At 36.1% G+C, this 13,612-nt stretch overlaps 1 protein-coding gene across 8 annotated transcripts in view; it reads right to left on the minus strand.

Annotated features, from left to right (window-relative positions):
- The window catches only part of Tlk (Tousled-like kinase), a 651,915-nt gene that overhangs the window by 44,702 nt on the left and 593,601 nt on the right, over positions 1-13,612 (minus strand). For 6 of the 8 annotated variants that reach the window (XM_090383577.1, XM_090383580.1, XM_090383574.1 and 3 more), the window contains 2 exons: positions 7,810-7,899; positions 2,832-2,897 (listed from right to left, as the gene is read on the minus strand). In XM_090383577.1, the coding sequence (XP_090239703.1) occupies positions 2,832-2,897; positions 7,810-7,899 (156 nt within the window). The remainder of the gene's footprint in view (positions 1-2,831; positions 2,898-7,809; positions 7,900-13,612) is intronic. The other 2 variants (XM_090383576.1, XM_090383575.1) reach the window with 1 other exon arrangement.

The following is a 13,612-nucleotide window of genomic DNA, read 5'->3' on the forward strand; positions in this document are numbered from 1 at the left end:
ACACTCAATGTAAGTTACTTGATAAAATGTCATTTATATAGGGCTGAGTACTTTGAAAGAGTTTATTCATAATTTGACAAGCTGTATGTTAAAATAAGTGCTATGAGCTTTATTATGTATAATTTTGTGTGTAATCAATGCAAAAAAAAAAAAAAAAGTGTAACTTACTTTCTTTTAGTCCTATCACTTATTCAATAAACTACACCTTAGTGCAAACTGCTCTTGCCAGTTACAGTTATAAGCTGGTCATACAGCACTTGTATACTGGTGACCAGTTTAATGTCACTTCAGAACAGCTAAGAGCAGTGAGAGACAGAAAAATATCCAGTGTGAATACAGCCAAAACATATATATGATTGATTAAAGTTTTGAACCTTGGTTGTGGGGAATTAATTAAAAAAAAAAAATTGTGTTTGTAAATAAATCCCTATTCACAGAAGAGGTTAGGCATAGAGGCTGCTTGAAAAAAGAAGATTATAGGATCTATACACTATAATAAATAATGCCTAACAAATTAAATAAAATAAACCTAATTTTGCAGGACGTACAAATTGCAACCTTGCAGGTCAACGCCCAATTTGAAAGTCCCACAAATCAATATCCAAAAACAAAAAATGCACACACAAATTTTTCAGGATTTGTACAGTAAATTCCCATTATAATGCTCCTGTTTATAGCACTACCCCATTTTTTTATACTTTTCTTCTGCCTTGCCCTAAACTCCCATTTATAATGCTTTCCTAATTATAGCTCTCTTTAGGGTTGATGGAAGAAACATTTTCAGAAGTAAAAACTCCAGAATGCCAATGAAACTCATTGAATGCCAATATGTCTCCTTGACTGGCTAAAGCTGTCACAGAACAAAATGACAATTTACAGAGAGTAAATTGAAGAAAACAATGGTTGCTTAATAAATAAAAGAAAATACCTGGAAGAAAAAAAAAAAAACCGATAAGGAATTCAACTGTTGATACCCCATCTTTTAAGGGGGAACTAAAAAATAGGACATCAGCAGCAAAATTCCTCTTTTATTCTTTTCCATATACAGGTAACCCTCACATGACATGGTAGTTAAGTTCCCATAAAATGTTATGTTGTGTTGTGCGAAACTGTTATGTGGGACTAAGAAAAAGTACAAAAAGGGGGTTACGTTCCAAAAGCTAATAAAAATACACTATTTTGTTAACAAAATGTTAAGAAAACTAACAAAAATACACCATTCTAGATTTCGTGCATCTTCTGCTCTCTTTAAAAAAAAAAATTGGTAAGCTGGTTTTGTTTGCATTTGCTTGTGAATTTCATCGTATGGAACTACGTATTTTTGAAGCTTCCTTTTGAACTTTGGGCTCCTTTCATTCAAGAATCTGCATTCAAAAAATAAGATTCTAATTGCTGGGCTAACTTTATGCCTTCCCATATGCTTTTTAGTGTAAAATTTAGAAGTTTTAGAATTTTCATCTGTGCTATCAATCTTCTGAATTGATATGGTTTTACCTCTGATGCCATTTCCACCAAATACCCTTCACCAGCCTCTTTTTCTACCATTTGATATGATTACTGAAGACATTTTTCAATGTCTTCAGTAATCATATCTTTTTCCATTTTTATTTTATTTTTTTTAGGACCATCGGCGACTAACACCATGTTTCTCTGCATGTATTGTTTAAAAATTGCGTGTGTCATGAGGTCGATTTTCTGCTTTGCTGGACAAAAAACCAAAGTTTCCACTAGAAAAAACCATGCTACCCTCGCCTGAGCCCTACTAACTCAGCCATGTTGTGAAAAAGACCCATAAAATTTCCTCCCGTCACCAACGGGATTTGAACTCAGGTCTTTTCCACCCAGTGTGGGGAGGAGGGTGATTCTATCAACTGTGCTACCCACGAGGGCTTCAGTAGTCATATCATCAAAACCTTCCCCTCCTACCGACGTAGGAAGTTCTACAATTGCACCGATTCCGTTTTCTGCCGGTTCGACCATATTTCCTGAATGAACTGACTCTGGCCATATATTTTTCCACACACATTTAAAGTTGACGGTTTTACTTCTTTGAGCGATAAAGCTACAATTCTGATACAGTCCACAATTGAGAAATGTTTCCATTCCTCCATTAGTTCAATAAATTCAGAATCAATTTTTTTCAAAATCCATTGAAACAATTTTCTGATGTAATTAATTTTAAAGGTGGATATAATGTAACTTCTTTCTTTCTGCCATTAGATCAAGGCATTAGCCTTGATCTAATGGTGGAAAGAAAGAAGTTGTATTAACCTAGTACAACTGTAGTGGTAGAAACATAACTTCAACGTTTGGATGACTTAAAATCTTTTGGATGGCCTGGCGTGCTATCCAATAGCAATAAAACTTTGAAATCTAAATTTTTCCACAAATTCAATAGCACAGAACATAACATGGGGATTTCCCAACAAAATAAAATACAAGGATTTCTCAATAATTTTTTTTTTTTTTTTTTTGACTAGCAAGTCAACAGCAGGGATTCAAAAAGAGTAGGAATGCTGAAAAATGACATCCAACATAATAGCAGAGTTTTCCATGCAGAAAAGCTCAAAAACACCATGTTAGAGCAAAATCGTGTTGTAGAAGTACCGTGTTATACGGAGGTTGCCTGTATTTTCTTTTATCCTTTATCAAGCGACCTTTATTTTATTCAATTTACTATTTCTAAATTTTCCTTTCAGTTTGTGACAGTTTTAGCCAGTTCAAGGAGACATATTATCTCACTGGCATTTGAGTTTTCACTCCTGAAAAATTTTCTATCATTTATTCTACTTTTTAATTTTTGGAAACCCTAAATCTGCAAAGAAACATACCATTTTACTGGTTTTTGGCAGCATTTTCCTTCTTTTCCCGTTATTCTTTTTTCTATCTTTATGTTACTAGTTAAAAAAAAAAAAATAATTCTGGTCAGTGTCGACAAGAATACCAGTCGCATTTTACTTCAGTCCTCTAAAGGGGAGGGCAATACAGAGTCCATAAATATTACTCATAAGGATGAAAACTACTGGTATATATGTTAACCCTGCAGTGGTGATTCCCCCCAACCCAAAGCTTCTATAAATACAGTAGCACTGTCACTGACAGAAACAAACTTTTCAAAAGGTTTTATATATATATATATATATATATATTCTGCTTGGGATATACCAATATTCCATCTTTTTGTAATGGACTAATACTTATTTATGTAAATTTTTTAGTTTTTAATTTAAACAATTAAATATTTTAAAAAATTGCTGTACTTTTTATATCTTTGTATAAATTGAGAATTAAAAAAAATTATAAGCATAAAAATTAAAGATATAGCTATTAGCCTCTTACATTTTCCAATTTAAAAAAACTACTAAAATTTAAAGCATGCACATATATTTCTCCTTCTTATATGTATAAATAGTTAAATTTTTTTTTTAAATATATGTATATTGGATAGTATCCATTTCATTTTCAAATTTTTTCAAAATTTATTACAAATTTGGTGTGCACGAAGTGTTAAATTTGAATATTATGCATATTTTTAATTATCTATCCCAAGTAAATATTGCCTTCTGTGCAATTTATTATTCAAAAATATGAACCTTCCAAACAAATTGTAACAATTAAAACAATTAAATATTTAAAAATTGTTTCTCAGTTTTTTATTTTAAAAAAAATATTAAAAAAGTATTTCAAAATTACTGTAGTACTTTTCAAGAACATGGATGGTTTATTCATGAATTAATAATGTATGGGACAACCTTTAAGTTTAACTACACCAGGACCCTTTTAAGTATTAATAAGGACCCTGATTAATTTACAAGTAGTAAGGAGACAATACTTTTGTACCACACTTCTTTCAGAGTAAGCGGAAGAGCAAAAAAGGGAAACGTTAGCCATACACACCTTGCCTGATATTCCTCGTTTCAAGAATGTATCCACTTCACAGGATCCACATTGAGGATTCGGTAGCATTCAGGTCAATCTTGCAATATTTTGCCTGGAACCAGATGTGGTTTGGAGGAGTGATCCTGTATATATCAATATACAGGATCTGTATAGTTTTGGTTTTACTGGTGCATCAGTGACTAAGGCTGACAATGTCATAAAAAGTATAAAAGAACCCAGTAACCTTTAAGAGAGGTTACTTCATCAAAAATATAAGTAGGATAAAAAGGCAATACATGAACCAAAAATAAATGCTCTATATTATATACACTTGTGCTACAACATTATGATTGCCTGTCTCCATGAATGGATGGATCCCACAGCATCTATGAGTGACATCACTAACTGATGCAGCATACATAGTGATGGCATGGTTTGTGTCTATCATTCATAAGTATGAAGCCGGTGCGCAATGGGGAAAGGGAAGGAACTGCCGGAGTTTGAAAGGAGAATGATTTGTGGTACTAGGAAAGTAGTTGCTGAGATACTGGCCAGTGCCAGTATCTCAGCAGCTACAGGCATCGTTGGCTGTTCAAGGGCTGCTGTAGTGAAGGCATGGTGGGGATAGTCCAAAGGACACACAACCACCCAATGTGCCAGAACAGGGAGACCACCACTGGTTAGTTGAAGTGAACGACCATAGGCACAAGCTGTTTGGGACAACAGATGGCTCACAATCTCTCAATTAATAGCAGACTACAACCAGGGTGCCCAGAGAAACATTTCTGAGCACACCATCCAGCGGATGCTATTGCAGATAGGCCTATGGCAGGGGTCAACAGCCTGCGGCTCTTTGATCGTGTAACTGTGGCTCTTTAACTTTTAGCTCACGCGAAGCACAATTTGAAATGGATATAGAAGACTTCAAAATCAAGGACATGTGGAGTGTAAGACTAAAATACCTTAAAACTGAAATTGAGGATTTGGAAAGGCAAATGGCTGGCTTTGCAATTCTACACAATTGGACAGCAATGGATGAGTTGAAAAAGCAAAACCAATTTGTGTTCGATGCATGGAGTAGCTTACCAGACAAGTATATTAATTTGAAAATTTGCATTTGGACTTCTCTCAGTTTGATGTATTTCTGCGGGAAAATGTTTTCGACCACAAACTATGTTAAAAATAAATCAAGAATTGTCTGAACAATGCCAGTCTCTCAGAATGTTTAAAGATGTAAATTAAGGCATACTCGTCTGATGTTGAGAGACTCACTAAGTTCAGCAGCAAAAGTTAAATTAATTCGTACCTAATTGGTTGTTTATGTTTTTTCAGTATTAATAAATAATATTTCGAAATTTATATGTTTTTAATAAAAAACCTTCCCAGTCTATTCTATTTCTTAAAAAACTCCCACACCCTCTTCCCAATCTTTTTTTTTTAAAATTAGATCAAAAATGGCTATTCACTCAAAAAAGGTTGCCGACCCCTGGCCTATGGAGTAGGCAACCTGTTAATATGGCATGGCTGACCAACTGCCACTGACACCTTTGCTTGTAGTAGGTGCAGGAGTACCATTCCTGGAAGTTGAAATATGAAAATAGATGAACAGGTCTGAAAGGACCCTCCTTGAGGGACTCCTGCAGTGACAGACCTTGTAAGGGTGTGATCTCCTGTATGAAGCTTTACAACTCTGTCATGCAGAAGAGAGGAGAGAAAGTATAGTATGTTCCTGTGGCATTCCAGGAGAGTGAGAAGTTGGTTTACTTGGATGGCATCAAATGCAGCCTCAATGTCTAAGTAAGTAATAGCTAGTTCTTGCCTTTTCTCAAATTCCAACAAGATAGTACTCATGGTTGCTAGCAGATTGGCGATTGTTGATCTGTTTGGAAGGGAGTAGTGAATATGGGCTGGATTGCTGGTCAAGATCTGCTTAGTGAGGGTGGAAGCTACAGCAGGCTGGAGGAATTGGAGATGGGTCGGTAGTGTTTAGCTTGCGATGGCGACTGTACTTTAGCTAAAGATCTGATGAGATAGTTTTTCCACTGCTGTGGGGAAATCTGATTTGAGAGTAACTGATTGAAGATAATTAAAAGTGGCTGAATAATGTATGGACTTGTACGAGCAACACAGTTGCTTGTACAAAATACCAAAAAAAAAAAATTTTTAATTCATTTAAATTGTAATTGGGCCGTTCACATAATTTTACATGCAACTACTGAGATAGTGAAATGACATGCCATTCTGACAAGATACCACTCCTTATGTATTAATCAGCTACCCGTAATCATTACAAATTGTTAATAGATAAGGTAAGATAGTACGACAACTAGCATAGTTTATTTTTTTTGTTGCTGTAACTATTTTAATTAACAATCATTTATAGCATGGTGAGTAAATACACACATGGCACTTATATTACAGTGAGTAGATACACATGCAGCCATTTTCCTTATCAACAAAACTACAAATGCAGAGCCACCACTAACATGGATGGGAAGTTATGTTTCCAGATATCTCAATTATAAGTATTATAGTCATCATTCATATATTTTTTACTTTCCATTTACTAATTATTTCGAAACTGGGCTATAAGAGTACCTAAGGGTGGGAGTATTCGCTCATATTTCTATTTTGCTACTTATTTTCGCCTTCATTAAGCAAAGTGCTATACAACTGCCTGTGAACACAGAATTTTCCAGACAAAAAAAGATACGTATAGTGTGAATACACACCTACTTCAAGCTCTCATTCTCTATGCTGTAATGCACAACACAGATTGGGCAGTCTTATGCTAACAGTGAATTGTACTAACACCAAATTACTGTAACAGTGGATATACAGAAAACTTTTAAAAGCTAATATACCTTAGACAACACAGACAATACATTCTACTGGGCGAGACTGAGAAATAGCATTTACACACTCATAACTCTGTACACTAATGACTCTAAAATGGGCACACAATACCTGCTTGCCTGTATGTTTAAAAGCATCAGTGCAGGTATATGTAGTTGGAGAAATGTGTTAAATTTGCTGAGTGTAACTGTCTGATAAGCTAGTCTGAGATCTTCTTCTTCTATTGCTTGAGATCCATATCAAACAATGGAAGAAGAAGCCGAGATGGTTTCCCATGGTGGATGGAATAATCTTGGATAATTTTGTTCATATTTATTTTCTATGATGAAAGTAATCCTTTTAGTCAGATACTGCTGGCCTGCACATCCATTGTTTGTTGCTATATAAGATTTTTAGTTTGGACTATGCAGATACTGCCATGTTGGATGATCAGAAAGGCTTTGAATTTTTGCAGCACAGTTCAGCAGAACTTTGTGAAGACTAGAGTGATTTCATGGATTTCAGTACATAAACTTTGTACCTGTGACATTCAAAAGACTTCTGAAGCAGCCTTTTGTTTCAAAAGAATCCAATTCATCATAGTACTCTGTGCCATGATGAATAGGATCCTTCGGTAATAAGCCAAAAATAGAGAAAATAAGGTGAAATAGTGAGTTGTTAATAACTGTCTGGCACACACCCACAACACACTGTATATTGTGATGGAATATTCACTCATTAGACAGAATATAATCTTATTTTCAAATATTGTTCTTGGTAATTTAAATAAGTTAGGTAATTCATTAACTGCTTTGCACTTCAGGCATGTTTACTTCTTGGATTTTATCAAAAAGGTTTTCAAATGGATTTCTATTTGTTTATTTTTAATTGAACCATTTGATAAATTTGGAATGGTTTGATTAATGTATGTTTCCAAAAGAGAAAAATAAAATTTCATGAAAATTCATTCATTGGGAGTTAACTGTTACATAAGGATGGATGGACATGCTAAAGCTAATAGACATTTATATATTTGCAAACACTAAAAATAGTAGAGTAAATGAACAACAGGAGAAAGGGTCCATAAATACTTACGAATTGGCATCTATTTCAAAAACATCATATAACTTGACTACCCTGGGATGATCTAAGGATTTGTGAATATTGTATTCTCTGAGAGCATGCCTTAAAAAAAAGGTTAAAATGGAACTGCATTAAAATTTGCCAATTAACTTATATATAAAAAACAAATTCCAAATAATCAAATACGTAATGTTCTTTCAATCAATTCTTTTAACAACAAATAACAAGATATTACAAAGTGAAGTCAAAAAATAATCTAATTTTAAGCTGCATACTTAATACACTTTCAATTAAAAAGTTTTTATGGTATTCCACTGCCACATGTATCTGTTATCAGCCATACAAATACTGGAAGTAACTTTGTAGGTCCTTTTTGGAAAGACTACATATTCATAAATCCTCCACCCCTCCACATGTAAACAATCCTTCAGCATAACATTCTTTTAATTATAATTTATACACAATCCATTTAGAAGTGTTCTTTACCCTCTGGTGTGTAATACTCCATTCTGTATATATTCAAGTTAAGTTCACAATATTACATATGAACTTACAAGTATCGTGAACATTATGTGTTGCACTCATTATTAAAATATTCGCTTGAACCACAAGTGGCACAAACAGCTATTCCTCTGGATACTGTTTGGGATTAGCAAAAGGTTTTACATTTAAAAGCATCTTATAGGATTTGGGATGTATGGCTTAACTTGGCAGGTTAGGTATTCTGCTTTCACTGATGTTAGTGGAGCTGGAGTGTTGAAAGTGAGTACAGCCACTAACCGATTAACGTAAGGGTTGCATTCCATGGAACTCTACGTAAGTTGGAATTTCCCCCATGCTTGTGTAGCACTCTCAACTGTACTCACTGAATTGATTGAATCAAAAAAGAGATGTTCGATGAACACGTGAATAGAATTATTTATTGTATTTTTATTAAATTTTTTATCTCATGTGCAGGAAAAATTACAAAAACGTGCAATTTAAAAATTTTCAAAATTATAAAATTACAAAAAAAGAGAGCAGACAGGTATAACATCAGTAAGTTTTATCTCTTGAGCATCTTTGCCAGAATCGACGTCTACAGCTGATAAATATGCCACTGCAGAGGCTGAGGGCTGTGGAGATTTAGAAGGGGTCGGCCGCTCAACCTTACGAAAGAACATATTAGTAGTAGTAGTTAACTCCTCCACGTCTTTGGCAACAACCTCCAATTGAAGTAGCTCTGCAACCTTTAAAATTTTATCTGTAACCTTTTATGTGCCGTGGGCATATTTTCTTCCATGCGCCATTTAAACTTTTAGTAATTTCCACCCAGGCCTTATTAATGTCTTATTAAGATGGCGTGGTAAATATTGTAAGGTTTCCAAAAGTCTCTTAACATAAAATTTTTCTCGCTGTGTACTGCAGACAATGCCCGAGCAAATGTTGTGTGTAAATAGTATGCTTTTAAATTCGAAATAACACCCTGATCCATAGTTTGGATGAGTGAAGTCGTGTTTGGCGGTAGAAATATGACTCTCACATCCGAATTGAAATCATCTAGATGTGTAGGAAGTCCAGAAGCATTATCTAATAGAAGCAAAATCTTGAAAGGAATGTTGTTGTCTTTACAATATTTTTCAGCCTTTGGAATGAAGCAGCATTTAAACCAATCCTCAAAGAGTATTGTTATCCATGCTCTCTGGTTCGATCGGAAATGCACGGGTAGGGTGGCTTCATTGATGCCCTTAAATGCATGAGGATCTCCAGAATGGTACACAAGCATTGGTTTTAATCTGTAATCTTCCACTGCATTAGCCCCAAGCAAGAGCGTGATTATCTTTTGAAGCCTTGAAACCTGGCATTGTCTTTTCCTCTTTGGCAATGTATTCGATCCGGCATTTTTTTTCCAATACAGAGCAGTCTCATCAATGTTAAAATTTTGTTGTGTTGAATAGCCACCTTCGTCAATAATTTTTTCCAACACATCACAAAATTATTCTGCAGCTGCAGAATCTGCACTGGTGACTTCGCTGCATAATTAAATGTTTTGGAAACCAGCATAATGCTTGAATCTATTAAACTTTCTATTTTATAAAATTTTATTTTAATTCTATTTTATTAAATTAAAAATTCTATTTTATTAAATTTCTATAAAAGGAAGTCAGTTATTTTCTCGGGTGAGAAGAAATTCAACCTGCATGGCTCTGATGGGAAACAAATCTGCTGACGAGGCTACTAGAGACGGTCGTTTTCAAAGCCGCTAAGTGGATTTTTCTTATTTATTGATTTGAAATTGTTTTTCTAAAACTTTTGATTTAAATTTAGTAGTATAACATTATTTTGTGATTTTCTGATTAATTTGGTGTATTTATTCTTTACTCGGCCTTGTAATTGCATAAAAGTATCGGTAAAGGTTTCCACGTGTTTCAACTCCGCTAACCGTTCGTAATTTTCCCGCCTTTGTGATACGATATACCGTACTAGATAGCGTTAGTTGAACTTCGTTAGCAGTTAAATTGTACGTTTAAATAAATACATATAACGACTTAGATTACAAACGTAATATAATTAATTTTATTTAACATAATTAATTATACATATAACCACTTAGGTTACGTAACATAAATAATTAGTAAAAACAAATAATTAATACATAACTTGATACGAAAGTTATATAAAGGGATTTCGCAGATAACACTCGTTACTGAAACGTAAATATTTCGTAGATAACACTCGTTACTGAAACGTAAATATTCCGTAGATAACACTCGTTACTGAAACATAAATATAGCGTTATAACTGTGTTTGGATACAAGTTTAGGATTTAATTTTGTACAGAAATTGAAATTTTATTGAAAGTAAATCTAAATCATGACTCAAACCAGAGCAGCAAAGCAAAGGGCTCAAGCTAATGGGAATGCTGTGGCCCAGGGGAGAACTGAGGGGGGCAGTTGTCCTCTGAATCACAGCCTTGTAAGATGCACTATTTGCTTGATGTTTGCGGAGCAGTCAAGTATGGGACATGATACTGCCATGGGGGATGTCTTTGTGTGTGTGCGATGCAAGGAGTGTAAGGAGATAAGGCGACAACTCAGCGTTGTTATGGGCCTATATGAGAGCTTGAAGGATAGGGTGGATGCCCTCGAAGGATTACAAGTGAGGGGCCCATCAAGCTCTCAGCTGCCCACACCAATGCCAGAGCTTGCACTTGGTCATCGCGGAACACAGCGGCAACCCCCAAGGCAGAATGCGCTGGTCCCAAAGGAACTAGTAGTTGTTGGTGACTCTATTGTCAGGGAAACGGGAAACATGCTTTGTAAAAAGGATAGGTGGAATAGGACCAGGGTATGTCTGCCAGGGGAAAAAGTTGATGACGTTGTAGAGCGGATATCATCTTTTAAGGGCACAAAAGGTGATATAGTTGTACACGTTGGCACTAATGACATTAAGAGTAGGAGACCGGCGGAATTACTTGACAAGTACAGGTCACTGATGAAAAAAAGCTGTGAATTAGGGTTGAAATTGAAAGTGTCTGCAATTCTGCCCAGACACGATAGGAGGGAGTATATGATGAGAGCCCTGTCAATCAATTCGGCCCTGGAAAGATTGTGCAGGGCTCAAGGGGTAGAATTTTTTTCAGCCTGGTCTGTACTTGTTAACAGGAGAGACTGCTTCTACAGGGATGGGATACACTTAAATAGAAAGGGTGCAAGAATGTTTGCTGATGCTATCGAGGCAATGTTAGGTGGGTCGGAAAACTGCTAGATTGGGGGGATACAAGGACTAATAGATTAACAGTAGCCATTGGCAGAGGTGAAAGTGATTCTTGCACTGCTTCTATTGGAATGAGCCGCAGCCTGGAAAATAAGATGCAGGATATTTCAGAGACAGCTGGGAATCATTGGGGTACAAGTAAACACATGGGTTGTGTTAGGGTAGCTAAGAAAAAGAACAGGTGCATGTATACTTGTGTGTACACCAATGCAAGGAGTTTAGTAAATAAATTTGATGAATTTGAGGTATTGCTCAAAACATCAAAGGCAGATATTGTGGGGATTTCAGAGACGTGGTGTCACACAGATATAAGAAATGCAGAACTGGAATTTGGGGAGTACAATGTCTACAGAAAGGATAGACAGGATAGGAAGGGAGGAGGGGTTATGCTATTAGTTAAAAAACACATAAAATCCAAGGAAGTGAAGCCAGTCGACATCGCTGGACAGTGCAGTGTCGAGTCAGTTTGGTGTGACATAAGCATTGGGAGATCAAAATTGAGAGTAGGAGTGTGCTATAGGCCTAATGACTCTGATGAGTATAATAAGAAACTGTTCGGAGAAATAGAGTGGGCCAGTAAATCAGAGAGTCTGATAATGGGGGATTTTAATTTCCCAGATATTGACTGGAATTTGGGGGCTGGTCACTCACACAGTAGCAAGGCTTTTGTGGATTTATTGGATGATTGTTTTCTACATCAGCATGTTCGGGAGGCAACTAGAGGGAGTAATACTCTTGATTTGATTATCAGTAGTGATTCTTCATGCATTAAGAATCTGCAGATAAATGAACCACTTGGTGGCAGTGATCACAGTGTGCTGAAGTGGGAGTTACTCAAAGAGGTAACTACCATTAGGGGTAAAGGGAAGGGGTATTGCTTTCGTAAAGGCGACTACAATGGACTGAGACAGTATTTAAATTCTATACAGTGGGATCAACTGATGATATTGCCAACAGCAAATTCAAAATGGGAAGCATTCAAAGAACTTATCGTGGAAGCTACTAGGCTTTACATACCACCTAAGAAATATTGTTCAAGGTTTAGGCCTAAATGGTTGTCAGATGAACTAATGAGGCATATGGCAGAGAAGAAAAATGCATGGGATACATACAAATTAACACGTGACACGGACGCCTATGATAGATACAAGTTGATCTGTAACCAAGTTACAAAGGAGGTTAGGCAGGCGAAGGCAGATTACGAGAGATCCTTGGCAAGGGATGCGAAGAAAAACAGCAAAGAGTTCTTTACTTATGTAAACTCTAGAAGGAAGGGGATGAATCAGATTGGTCCACTTGAGATCGATGGGTCAACTGTTGATGATCCTGCTCAGGTAGCTAACAAACTAAATGAATATTTTGCATCGACATTCACACATGAGGAGTTATTCAGCGAGGGGAATGCCAGAGGTGTATTCAACTCTAGCAGTAAGCTAGAGAATCTTGTAATAACTGAGAGCAAAGTGGAGGAGAAATTGTTGAAGATAAACACAAGAAAGGCACCTGGGGTGGATGGGATCTATCCAGTTATATTAAAGGAGGCAGCAAAGGAGGTAAGCAAACCCTTAGCCATAATTATGAGAGCTTCCTTGGACTCAGGGGAGGTACCCATTGACTGGAGATGTGCAAATGTGACCCCAATTCACAAAGGGGGATCAAAGGCTGACACAAGTAATTATAGACCTGTGAGTTTAACTTCTGTTCCCGGAAAATTAATGGAGGCACTGGTGAAAGAAGCACTGCAGGATCATCTAGACAAGACTTCAGTTATAGCTAGGACACAGCATGGTTTTGTTAAGGGGAAGTCTTGCCTGACCAATTTGATTGGATACTATGATGCAGTCACAAAAGAACTGGATGCAGGGAATAACTTTGATATTATATACTTGGATCTTAGAAAGGCTTTTGATACTGTTGCACATGGAAGACTGCTGCACAAATTGGAGCAGTGTGGCATTGGAGGCAAGTTGCTGCTATGGATAAAGGGGTGGTTGAGGGGGAGAAGACAGAGAGTGGTAATCAATGGACACTGCTCATCGTGGACTAATGTTATTAGTGG

The sequence above is a fragment of the Mastigoproctus giganteus genome, chromosome 10, assembly GCF_048544385.1.
Source record: "Mastigoproctus giganteus isolate SK-2022 chromosome 10, ASM4854438v1, whole genome shotgun sequence".
In the NCBI taxonomy this organism is placed as follows: domain Eukaryota; kingdom Metazoa; phylum Arthropoda; class Arachnida; order Uropygi; family Thelyphonidae; genus Mastigoproctus; species Mastigoproctus giganteus.